The sequence below is a fragment of the Artibeus jamaicensis genome, unplaced genomic scaffold (genome assembly GCF_021234435.1).
Source record: "Artibeus jamaicensis isolate MK-2021 breed Jamaican fruit bat unplaced genomic scaffold, CSHL_Jam_final scaffold_754, whole genome shotgun sequence".
NCBI classification, from domain to species: Eukaryota; Metazoa; Chordata; class Mammalia; order Chiroptera; family Phyllostomidae; genus Artibeus; species Artibeus jamaicensis.
The window spans coordinates 4,290,537-4,303,268 of NW_026522054.1; the positions used below are offsets into that span (position 1 = coordinate 4,290,537).

The window sequence follows — 12,732 nt, forward strand, 5'->3', positions numbered from 1 at the left end:
CACTGGGCTAAAGTTATCACTAATAATTACCATCTCGTTCACCATTGGTTTTGAAATAAAAAGAGTAAGACAGGTCAAGTTCAAGTATACTTGCCCTTTCACGGCAATGTATTTACTAGCATCACAGCCAACGGCTATCTGGAACACCTAGGATGAAGTGATTTAGGTGGTGAGGTCAGTGGTTCTGGTGGACATGGTCTAAAATATTTCTGTAGCTAAAAGCAATTACATTTTGTAGATCAACATTAATAACCTTTTAAATGCGCTCTTTTCCCACTTCTTTGGTCACTTGTTTCCTCTTTCTTTGCTTCATTTCTTCCTTATTGCTCATGAGGCCCAAATAAGGCCCAAAGGCCGGCTCTCTGCTTTCTTCCGGCATCATCTCCGAGAGCTGACCCCATCTCATCTTTCACCTGCACCTCTCCTCTAGTTCCACCCGCACCTCTGGTTTGCGCCCTGACTCAGCTGGCAAGCTCTTAAAGATTTATTTAGAGAGAGGGGAAGGGAGCGAGAAGGAGAAGGAAACACTGATGTGTGAGAGACAGAGTGATGGGTTGACTGTCACATGTCCCCTACTGGGGGCCTGGCAGGCAACCTGGACACAGGTCCTGACTGGGAATTGAACCAGCAACGTTTCGGTTCACAGGGCCGGTACTCAATCCACTGAGCCACACCAGCCAGGGCTTAACTTGACTTCTTTTTAACCAGAGTCCTGGTTCTTCCTTGACGGCGATGACCTCTATGTATTTCTACCTGGCTCCAGGACTCACTGCTGTCTACCCTGACCACTCCCCGACTCCCCAGACTTGTTAAGCTGACCTAGACACTTACCTCGTGTCTTAAACATGTCCTCTCTGTTGCAAATTTCCACAAGGCAAATCTGAAACCCACCTAATACTTCCTCCCCTGAAGAAGGGTTTGGGGATTACGAGGGTGGGGACAGACGCCCTGCCTAGCTTGATGGTAGCACTGCTAAAGCAAGACCTTTGGGTGCCACCCGAAAGGCCTTGTATGACAGCAGGACCTTGTGGATTTTGTTTTCTGAACCACCTGACCTCACCTACAGGACCTGATTTGTTCTCTCAACACCTGTCCCCGCAGTCCTTGCTGTCCCTCATCATTAAGTCTTTGTTCTCCTCTCAAAGGCACTCAGGAGCACGGGCCTGCGGTTTACCGTGACTACTGTAACACAGGACTAATGTGTCCACGTGGCATGCATGGCTGACCGAGGCCCTCTAGTCCTTCACAGTCGGGACCCGCCATCACCTGATGGTCTTACGTGTGACACCCCGCTTCTTCTGGGGCCCAGTTTACACACCCGGTGACTCAACGGTGACCTGCAGGTGGATCTTGAGCGGAAGCGTGGGTACAGAGTGCAGAAAGCAGGAGTAAGCACTGCCGTAGGCGTCCTGGCACGTGTCCCCCAGGACTGGACGCCTAGTTAGAGGAGTTCTGACAGCCCGAGTGAAAACAGGGGGTGCGTTGGTCTGACTTAGTATTATTCTCTCAGGTGCAGAGACGGGCCGGACGGCTCCCATTGTAGCTAAATCAGACAGCACATTTCCGAGAGCCGGGCAGAGGGCTGAACAGAGACAGGCATTCCAAAAGCCCTCCACACAGAAACGTTGGTAGATGATGCGTTAGACGGAGTGCAGTCCTCTCTCCCTGGGAAGGCTCATCCTGGGACAGGGCCTGCTTTACTCGGGTGGCCTCGCTGCATTATGGACCTCAGCGCGTGGTCAAAGGCAGATGCAGCCCTGTGGGAGCTGCCGGTTTTGCTTTCTGCTCTGCTGCTGGATCTGAAGACTAAGTGATAAGAGAGTAGGCTTCTGTTCAAGTGGCTCAGTCCAGTCTGTTTGGTCCGGCAGATTTAGCCAGGGCCGAACTCAATCCACCTGGAGAAGTCAGTGGGCCACGCTTCCACGAACACACAGAGCTGCACCCTGGGTCCCTGTGATACTTAACTGCAAGGCGGATGACTTGCTCACTGGCCGGCGTAGCAGCACAAAGGACGGTCCTGTGGTTGAGGGAGTCCCTTGCAGCTGTGCACGGGTTTTGGTTTTCTTGGCTAGCTGGAGGACCTACCGCTACCAGGCTATGTTTCTGCTGCATAAAGGACTATTGCATGTTTCTTCATCCTGGTTCAGTGAGTGGGGCACGGAGGGTGGCTTGGTTTGAACGGTTCGTGTCTCAAGGTGTGCCAAGGAGAAAAGCAGTATTAGAACATTCCTCTGTGACAGGCACTTCTCTAGGCACTTCACATAAATGATCTCACTTAATAGCCTGAACAGAGCAGGTGAGTACTCTGAGACACATGTTTCATTTCCCTTGTTACAAATGAGACCGCTGAGCCCAAACCAGGAATGAGTAGGACTTAGATCTGAGCTCAGGTGAGATGCACCTGTTTGTAATGCTGGGGCTGGGCAGGATGGGGTGAATAGAGGTCCCTAAGGCACCTACTGAGTAAACAAGGAGAGGGATGGAGGAAACCAAGGTGCTTCAGGAAGGTGTCTTGTATGGCCTGGGGTGGGGCTGTCCAGCAGAGACCGAGGCTGGGGCAAGAACTGGAAAGGTCACTGTTTCTTGCTTCCTCCACAGGTTGAATGGGGTAGGTAGCACGGCAGGCCAGCTCCTGAGGAAGCAGTGTGTGTCTGCAGTGCTCAAGGACGGCCTGTGTCCTCTGTCCAGGGCTGCCTCTGAGCTCACGGACCCTCTCCCTGGTAGGAACCATGTCCTTGTGCTGGGGTTTTGCGGGCAGGGACGACGTCTCATTGAGCTTTGCGTCCTTCATGTAGGTATTCCCTGTTCTCACATGCCAGGGACATAATGAGTACTCGATGTACATTGATTGACTATTAGTCAGGCTGAGAAGGAATGAAGAGAGGAGTCGTCCCTCCGAGTGGGGCAGACCCGAAGGCAGCGGTGGTGGGAAGGATGTGTGTCACTTCAGGATACTTGCAGCACCAGCGGCCAAGGCCCGAAGGCCCGTTGCTGTGCTTTCGTATCTGCCGCTCCGTGGGGTTCGCTGCCATCTTCCTGCCCCACCTTCCCTGCAGGTGTTTTGTGCATGTCTGTGCACTGTTTCCTCGGGGCTGCTTGGTAGCTCTGCCCCACGTTCATCCGCATTGGCTCGCGTTTGCCCCCTGGGGAAGGTGCTGCCTTTTCTCGCCTTTGTAACTCACTACCAAGCGCCCAGACTGAAGCCCAGAAACACAGGATGTGAGCGACACATTCTTTTGAGTAAAGAAATGGTTACGTTTTTGAAGAAACCAACGCAGGATGGCAGTCTTTTCTGACAAACGGTATCCCAATTTCATTGTTTCCACTAATTTTGGTTTTCCTTCACACGGCTTTATTTGTTTGAAAAAAAATGAATGACTTCACATTTTTGTAGATGTTTATACATCTCCCTCTCCTAGATGGTAAACCCACAGAAGGCAGAAATCTGATTTTTTGTTTCCAAAGTAAACCGATGCTATCTCGACAGCGAAACATTCCAAAACATCGTTAAGTATTAGAGGAGGTGGTATTATATGGAGGTTACACATCTTATTTTGTTTGCTTGCTATGTATTATTTTTTTAAATGTATTTTTCAATTACGGTTGACATCCAGTACTATATTAGTTTCCGGGGTACAACAAAGTGATAAGACATTTATATATCGTATAAGTGCTTCCCTGAATAAATCTAGTCCCCATCAGACACGATGCATAGTTATTACAATATTATTGCCTATATTTCTTACATTATACTTTATATCCCCAGACCTATAACTAGAAATTTGTACCTATGCCTTATTGAAGGCAGTTGCTGTCCCTTACATCCGGTGGCTATTTTTATAACTGGAAATGTGTGTTTATGCATTAGATACACTCACCTTTAGGGATACTGGACACGTTTTTGTATATTCGCTAGGCCTAGTCTGAATCAGCATAACACCCGTGTTCTGGTATCTAGGAAAAATGACACATACAGGCGATTACAGACTCACTCGGGAGGTAGAAATGACCCTGCCTGTGCCTAGAGCAGCTGAAAAGTCCCACGCACCCCATGTGACCCAGCCTCTCCCAACACATGCTGGAGACCTGGAAGGGGTGCTCGTGACTGTGCTCGGGTTCTGCTAAAGCAGCTGTGTCTGTGGTCAGACCCAAAGGTCACTCACTGTGTTCCATATTTGGCCAACATACTATTGATACAGTGGGAAATTTAAATAAGCATCCACTTGCACTTCGAACCCCTGGGTCACGGACACCCACAGAGCCCAGAGGGCGGAGGTGGTAACTGCTGACCTCCCGTCCTGCTTCCTGATGGTATTATTACAAGGCCCTGTGGCAGTTCCCTCTCTGGCTTCTACACATCTGCCCTCCTATGGATTAGCACCTTTGGAACAATAAAGAGGAAGCTGTGAAAATAGTTTTCTGAGCCACAATCTGCTGCATACTATTGTCCAATTGGCATGAAAAGGGAGAGCAGCTATAACGCCCTTCTAGCTTATGAAGTTCACGAGAGTCATTTTGTGCACAGGCAAAACAACTCAAAAATCACAGGAGAAATTTAGAAAGCTTTATTCACAACCCCTCCTTCTGCTAAGGAAAAAAACTGGGAAGAAACAAATGCAAACAAGCTAACCACAAACAAATGTCCTTTTTCTTCCAATATTGATTACATGTTAATATTTATTCAGTTCTTTATTTAATATTTATATTTATTATAATGTATAATAAGTAAATCAGGGTACAAATAGCTCATTTTCATATTTTTAAATTACTGTGCCATAGTCCATTAATTCTAAGGTACTTATTTCTTTTCTCACTTAACACCTTTGGAATTAGGAAGCATCTTATAACTATGCCGGTTGTGGCTTTTTCAGTTTGGTGGCATATTTGCTTTGGTAAACTCAGAATATAGCACAGACCTGTAAAGAGGATGAAAGTAAAGATTTTGCCTTCAATTCTGTACACAGTATTTCCGATAGCACATTTTTTTCTACCATGGCTGATTTCAAAGCTTTTGGTATTTCTTCTAAAGAATCACCTGGGCTGGACAATTGGACGTGTAGTCTACAGCGCCAGAATTCTGAGTGATACCCACCAAACCAGAACACACAAACGTGCTAAACCACACCCTGGGAAGAATGGGAAACCTCAGTGGGTGGAGGGGAGAGGGGCGCCTCATTTGGCTAGTGTAGCCTTTCCTCCCTACCCTCCCGGCCATGTTCTCCCACTTCATGGTTCCATTTCCTCAATAGCACTGAGCGATGTTTGGCATTATCTTATTTATTTGTTTGAGCACTTGCTGGATTCTTCCTGCCGCTAGAGACCTGCCCCAGGACAGCAGCGCTTTCCCCCTTCTGGCTCATCAGGGGTTGTGAACACCTACTGTGTGCTTAGCATGGAATGGGCACTCCATTCACTTGGAGTAGCAGCAGATTAAAGAAAAATGGACTTCTGCTTGAAAAACAGTGCTATTTTTTTCCAGGAACTATGTTGAGTCAGCCAGTGATAACCATATACATGCCTTAATACCCAATTCCAGGCTGGTTGCCTTTCCCCTAATGCTACCTTATTCCAAGAATCAAAGAGGGTGTTTTACCTGATTCTACTCACAGTTGAAGACTTTCAGGGACAGTAAAGTTCTAGTTTTTGCTTCAGGATGGTATGTAAATAAGTGACTTTGGGAATAAATGGTAAAACATGCTAGAAATTTATTGAATCAAGAAATAGACTCCTCCCCACTTTTTTTTTTTTTGTACCTTCAATTGGACAAGTGAGAACCTTCAGATAGGTCATGCTTCCATTTAATCACATGGAATATTCTACATTTTTATACCCAATCCTAATTTCACATCTATCCAGACACTTTAAGGAATTCCAAATCTAGAATTCCAAATCTAGACATTTAAAAGGATACAAGGCCATTTAAATAAAAGGAAAGTCACAAATCAAAAACCTGAATAGCGTATTTTACATGAGTAGGTTCTTTTAAACGTCATACTTACTGTAACTTGAAGTAATCATTTACCGCCTCATACTTTACAGTCTGAGAAAATGTTATGAACTGAAAAAGGAAATAAAAAAGTTTATGCAAAACAGGAAAGCTGGGAATGGCATAAACAAATACTTTCAAGGCAGGTTTTAAATCTTTTTTTATGTAAGAAGAATAATATATTTAGCATTTTTAACCTATATTTTCCATTTCAGAAACTCCAATTATGTACATATTAGATTTGCTTTGTTACATTTCCCTTTTAATTTTTTGCGAGAGTTCTTTTATTTCTATTGCTTCCCTCTCCTTTCTCATTTGACTTTTGTCATTACAATATTCTTATTTTTACTTTTCATTTACCACCTGAGCACAGCAGATTTTTCACTTGTTTTCTAAAAACCTTGGCTCTGGCCCTTTTTGATTCTTCTTTGGGGGTTTTAAATGATTACAGATATCGTACACTCTGTAAGGAGCGCCAGTAAGTGGACTAGTTTCAAAGAAAAGTCTGCAGTCCTATATTAAAAATGGACTAACGAATGTGTATATTTATTTAAGTTAAAGTAAAATGTTTTGCATATATAATTTTGAATGATTTTCTGCTTTAGCCGACTTTGGTATTAACTGAACTCTTTCACTCCACCCTGTTGTAGAAGCTTGAGGAAGCTGGGCCTAGAAGAGGGAGTGAGGAATGGAATATACAATACTTGGGAAGATAGTGAAGTGATGTGTAAAATGCTTATGCAACCATACTAATTGGAAAAGTAGTGTACAAAACAGTGTCTCTAGGGTATCTCCACCCGCTGTGATAGAATGCTGGCAGAGATGGCTTGTCCTCTCGCTCATGTATACATATCCTTTACAGTTTGTACTTTTTCAAAGATTTTACTTATTTTTAGAGTGAGGGGAAGGGAAGGAGAAAGACAGAGAGAGAGACATAGATGTGAAATAGAAACATTGGTTGCTGCCTCTTGTATTCACCCCAACTCAACTGAACCCGCATCGCGGGCATGTGCTCTGATTGGGAATTAAACTTGAGACCTTTTGCTCTATGGGATGACGCTCAACAGACTGAGCTACACCAATCAGAGCTACAGTATACTTTTGCTGTTCTATTAACAGTCGGAGTCTATTTCCACATCCTATTAATCAGGGCTGACTTTGTGAATTCCCTTGATGAACAGAATGACATCAAACCTAGGCTTCAAGAGGCTTTCTAGCTGCCACTTGTACCATCCTGGAATGCTGCCCTGTGTCTGCCGCGCACAGAAGCCAGACTAGTGTGGAGGACAGAAGCCATGTGGGCAGAGACAAGTGCTCCAGCTGGAGCCCCTTGAAGTAACAAGCCAGTGCTTATGCCAACCACTTGATGTGTGAATGAGGCCGTCTTAGACCACCCTATCCCAGACAAGCCACCAGACAGCCAGAGTTTCATGAATGAACCCAGATGAAACCAGCTGAAATGCGCAGAAACTGATGACCCAAACTGCTCATGCGTAGAACTGGTTGTTTGCAGTCATTAGGTTTTGGGGTGGTGTCACGCCACAATAGAAGTAGAAAGAACTCTACAGAAAAACCAGGTGCTAAAAAAGTAAACAAAAGGAAGCAAGCAATGCAACTGATGATACTTCTGCAGGAATGTATTTTAAGTAGGAGAGAGGCCTTACATATTGAAAGTGAAAATCGTAGCTCGCAAATTAATGGCTTAATATATTATTGTATTATTTATTAAAAACATGTATATTTCTCAATATTTTCCAAGCTAAACCTAGGAGGGAGATCCATTTTAAAACTATTAACATTATACTTTTACATTTACTACAGTTAAATGAAGAAAATTTTAAAAAATCACTTACCATGGTTTTAGTGCAGTATCCTGAGACAATTTCATAGTGAATCTGTTTTTTGATTTTTAATAATTTTGGGCCATATGATTCGACAATAATATACAGACCAATATTTTCTGGGTAGACAATCTGAGCCCAGACTGTCAGGTTCTGTCCCTTGTCCAAAAAGTAAAAAACATAAAAAATATTAGTAGTAAATGCCACAAAAGGGCATTTTTCTTTTGTCTTTAAAGCTATACTCTGTATTTCTAGGACTATGGGAAATTCTTGTGGGGATACTGTGCCATGTTCAGAAACATACACGAGATATCCTTGAGCAGATGAATTCAAGAAAATGAGCGATTTTGTTGTGCTATTTGTCCATCGGTGTAGCTTTACTGCATCTTCAATATTAATCTTGAAAAAAAACATGATATTATTTTCCATTTTTACCACAATATTTCCATAGTAATCTGGAAAAGAAGAGAGAAAAGTTTGAGGTGTTCGAAGTAACCAGAAATCTACGCTATTTGCTATAAGTGGACTTTTAACCAAAACCATTTCTTTCGCATCGACTGTCTGCGTACATTGAGAAAACGGGGGGGTGCAGGCACACACCTGCAGCAGGATGCGAAGCTGGGAGACTTCTCTCCCCCTTCGCAGTGAAGGGCTGCTACCCCTGGCCACCTCTCTCCTTGCCTTCATCATATCACTTACGTGTCGTAGCATTTACAGAGAAAAAAGGAGCCAGAGTTAGTGCGTTAAATAAAAGTGAGGAGGAGCATGAGAGGAGTGGCATCATGAGGGAGCACTGTGTCCTGGAGGAAAACGCGTCGCCCCCTCTACCCCCCACTGCCAATGCCTGTGTTCAAGTCCTAAGTCCTATTGCGACTGTGTTTGGAGATAGTCTTTAAGGAGGTGATTCCGATTAAGTGAAGTCATAAGGGTGGGGCCCTAAACCCACAGGACTGGCGTCTTCATACGAAGAGGAAAAGGCACCAGATCTCTCTCTCCCTGTGCCCTCCCCCTCTCTCTTTCTTGGCAGGCACACAGAGGAGGGGCCGTGTGAGGACACGCCGTCTCCAAGCTAGGAAGAGAGTCCTCATCAAAAGCCAACCTTGGTGACACCTTGATCTTGGACTTCCAGCCTCCAGAACCATGGGAAAATACCCTGCTGTTGTTTAAGCCACCTAGTCTGTGGGGCTTTGTCATGGCAGGTCCTAGCAGAAGAATACAACTGTGATGAAGAAATGGGGGTAAGCCTGGCACCCCTTCAGGTTGACTCTGTAATAAGAGTAAATACTCTTCCCTTAACAGAGTATTATGTTTAAGTCATAGAGGTTCACAGACAGTAAGTCTCTCAACCTCTTTGGTTCTAGAGCCACATCTGGAAAGTGAATAGTTCGTTGATTTCCTGGCTTTCTTTTCAGATATGGCGTTCTCTGGGGACCACTTCTTGGGGTATCCTTTCTGTAATTTTCACAAAGGAACGCTTAGGCAGGTCTGGCTGAAAAGAAGAAGGTGGGTTCAGAGTTGGGGAGCTCAGAGGCTATTCTGCATCTGACATTTGGAATCTGAATAAACAAGTGACCTTTTCACAAATTACCATCAATTATATTCTAATTAAACTCCTAACTCAGAAATGTCATTTTTTTTTAGGATCACTAGTTGAATACCAGTGCCCACATACATTTCATGATGAAGCAAAGCTCCCATGTTGTTGTAACATTGTCAGTAGGGATTCAACAATATGACCACGTTCCTGAAATCGTCACACTGACAGGTGGAGTTAACATGAAGCCGGAACAACATTCAGAGTGTTCTAGTGAAGCTGCCAGGGTCACATGTCCTTAACGCTGAGCTAGCAACACAGGGACCAGACACCAGGGCTTTTACAGCTCTGTCACTGTGTGTGGGGTGAGCGTGAGGGTCAGGGGTTAGGGCTAGTGTGGTGCTTCCATAATTGGGGCGATAACAGCGACCAGGTAACTTTCCTCCAGTAACTCAGATTTCCTTACACAGTTAATTCTGCTTTGTTTGCTTTGGGCAAAGAATCCACCCAGCCTTACCAAATTCTTGGCCTGTTGTGCTTTGTGTGCGTTGCTAGAAATTTCACAAGGTGGAAGGGGAGAAAGACATGGGTGATGACGTAAAACATATCTCTGTTGAGTGACAAAAGTCATTGCAGGACACACAGCATGATGATATATAAATGTAGAACCTCACTCATATAAATGTATTGTTCGTGGATTTTATATAACAGTCGTGGGCATGTAAAATACGGCCTAAGAAAGAGAGTCCATGAAATCGTAAGAACTATGGACGGCACCGGAACTTACTGTGATGATCACTTTGTCGGATACAAATGTCTATCACTGTGCTGTATCCCTCAAACTGCTATAACGTTGTGTGCCATGTACAATGGGAAAAAGTCATTTGCACTGTGCTGTGCTTTCATAGGCATGCGGTGGCATCACATCTGCACACGTGCATGCTTTAACTAAAACACACTTTATGGCTGAAAAATGCTATCCATCCTCTGAACCTTCCGCAAGATGTGGCTTTTGCTGGTGGAGGGTTTTACTTTCAATGTTTAAAAAACAAAAATACTGTGAGGCCTAAAAAGAGAGGTGCATTAAGACACAGTATCCTTGTACTATTCCTTGAAGATTCACCACCTGCCCAGTATTGCCCTAGACATTTTGGATACAACCCCTTATCTACTTACGATGGTGGTCTTATGTTCTAGATCAGAAAACTGAGGCTTGGAACACTTAAATGACTTGTTCATGGATTTAAATACAACTCTGTTTAACTCTACAATATCTGTTATTTTTTAAAGGTTTAAAAATTTTAAAAATATATTTTATTTACTTAGAGAGAGTGGAAGGGAGAGAGAAACATCAATGTGTGGTTGCCTCTCATGTGCCGGCCCCCACCCTCCGCCCCAAGGGACCTGTCCTGCAACTCAGGCATGAGCCCTGACTGGGAACTGAACCAGCCATCCTTTGGTTCACAGGCCAGTGCTCAGCCCATGGAGCCACATCATGCAGGGCTGTTGATACCTAGTATAGGGTGAACTGTGTTCCCCTGCAAAAAGAAATGTTGAAGCTCTAACTCTTGGTACTACTTCAGAATGTGACCTTTTTTTTCGGAAATAGGATCATCGCGAAAGCGATTTGTTAAGATAAGGTCATATTGGAGTAGGGTGGGCCCCGTTGCCATTATAACAAGATGGCATGTGAAGACACAGGGAGAATGGTATGTGATGACAAAGGCAGAGTTTGGAACCATGTGGCTGCAGCCAAGGAATGCCAAGGTCTGCCAGAAGCACCAGAAGCTCGGAAGAGGAAGGAAAGATTCCTCTTCCAGTTTCAGAGGGAGCATGGCCCTTCCCACACCCTAAATGCAGATTTCTAGCCTCTGGAACTGGGAAGCAACACATTTCTGTTGCATTCAACCACCTGGTTGGGTACTGAGTTATGGGAGCCCTAGGAAACCAATACAACACATCACCTCCTACACTAAGATGTGTGAGCTGCTGAGTTAGCATCTAATGATGGACCAAAATGAACCTGTGAAACAGAGAACTTCAGTTTGCCATTTTTCTATGTGAGATCACAGTTATTGTTAGTAGAAGCCATTTTTAGGTGCTACAAAGTACACCTTTACCTATCAAAAGCATCATATATTAGTGCATTTAAAATCGCTACATCTTCATCAAGAGAGATGTCTGTTAGGAAGTCTAGGATACTTTTTGCAAAATGAGAATGCCTCACCTACAAAAACATCATGAATAATACTTTCATGTGATAATTCTGATAGATTTCCAAATGTTGTAGGTGTTTGTACAACTCCAGTATTAGTGAAATTGTTGTAACAATAGTAGACCCTGTGTTTGTCCCATAGTATAAATTCTGGCAATGCTGAATAGAGAAAGAACAGCTTTAGAAAAGTGTCAGCCATGACATTCAATACAAAGTCTTGGAGGACCCACTGTTCTGAATCTTCATTGTATATCACTAGATGTATCTTTTTGGTGACATCACATGTAATGCAGTAATTCAATAACAAGCCAAGTTCCAAAGGGTGTCCTGTGTAGGCCACATTGTGTACAGTCAGAGCACCAGCTGGGGGCATGTTTATACTTTTCCTCAGTGTTTCAGTAGTCATTATTTTGATGAATTGAAGTGAAGGATATCCAAGGTAAACTTCATTTTTTGTCCAGACGACCATGATACTTCTTCCTTTTCCGGTCTGTGACAAGATCGAAAATAATGTGAAAATCTTCAATTTCAGGCATAGTCTTAACAAAGTAAAGTAAAACATAGTCATTTGTAAGGTTTCATTTTTAGTATACTTCTGACAAATACTTCAAGCATAGAAATACATGACACAGAAATATGTCATTACATATCACCATAAAAATAAGTTATGCCAGTAACTTTATTCTTTTATACATTGTTTTATCAATAGGAAGAATTAATCTTAATTCTCCTTTACGTATTCAAAGAGCATCAATCTTCTCTTACGTATTTATGTACTCTGGCCAGGAGTGCCTCTTTGACCTTGATATTTACTAAGGTCAAGCTATAAGGACACCTCAAACGTTAAATTATTCTCAGAATTCTAGCTTCATTGGATACCAGATAGAGAAAAAGAGAACTTAAAAGTTTAAGCAAATCAACACTACCCTTTTCAGGATATAGTCTGTTAGAGAAAATGGCCATTCAGAGATGCCTAACTTCATTCAGAGAGCCAAGTCCCCCCTTCTCCAGCTGTTTCTAATTCTTAGAGATTTTTATTCAAAATGTAACTTCTATGTCCATGACCACAAAAAGAAGTCTTTTGGGCACATCTTGTTTCTCTTACTTTAATTAATTTACAAATATTTAGTGTATAATCAAATAAGATGTAGACAGA

General features: G+C 43.4%; 1 protein-coding gene across 5 annotated transcripts in view; it reads right to left on the reverse strand.

The window, feature by feature from the left end:
- CATSPERE (catsper channel auxiliary subunit epsilon) overlaps nt 1-12,732 on the reverse strand; it is a 46,295-nt gene that overhangs the window by 22,253 nt on the left and 11,310 nt on the right. For 4 of the 5 annotated variants that reach the window (XM_037150921.2, XM_037150924.2, XM_037150923.2 and 1 more), the window contains 5 exons: nt 11,589-12,066; nt 7,840-8,282; nt 6,000-6,058; nt 3,879-3,954; nt 95-147 (listed from right to left, as the gene is read on the reverse strand). In XM_037150921.2, coding sequence (XP_037006816.2) covers nt 95-147; nt 3,879-3,954; nt 6,000-6,058; nt 7,840-8,282; nt 11,589-12,066 — 1,109 coding nt within the window. The remainder of the gene's footprint in view (nt 1-94; nt 148-3,878; nt 3,955-5,999; nt 6,059-7,839; nt 8,283-11,588; nt 12,067-12,732) is intronic. The other variant, XM_037150925.2, reaches the window with a different exon arrangement.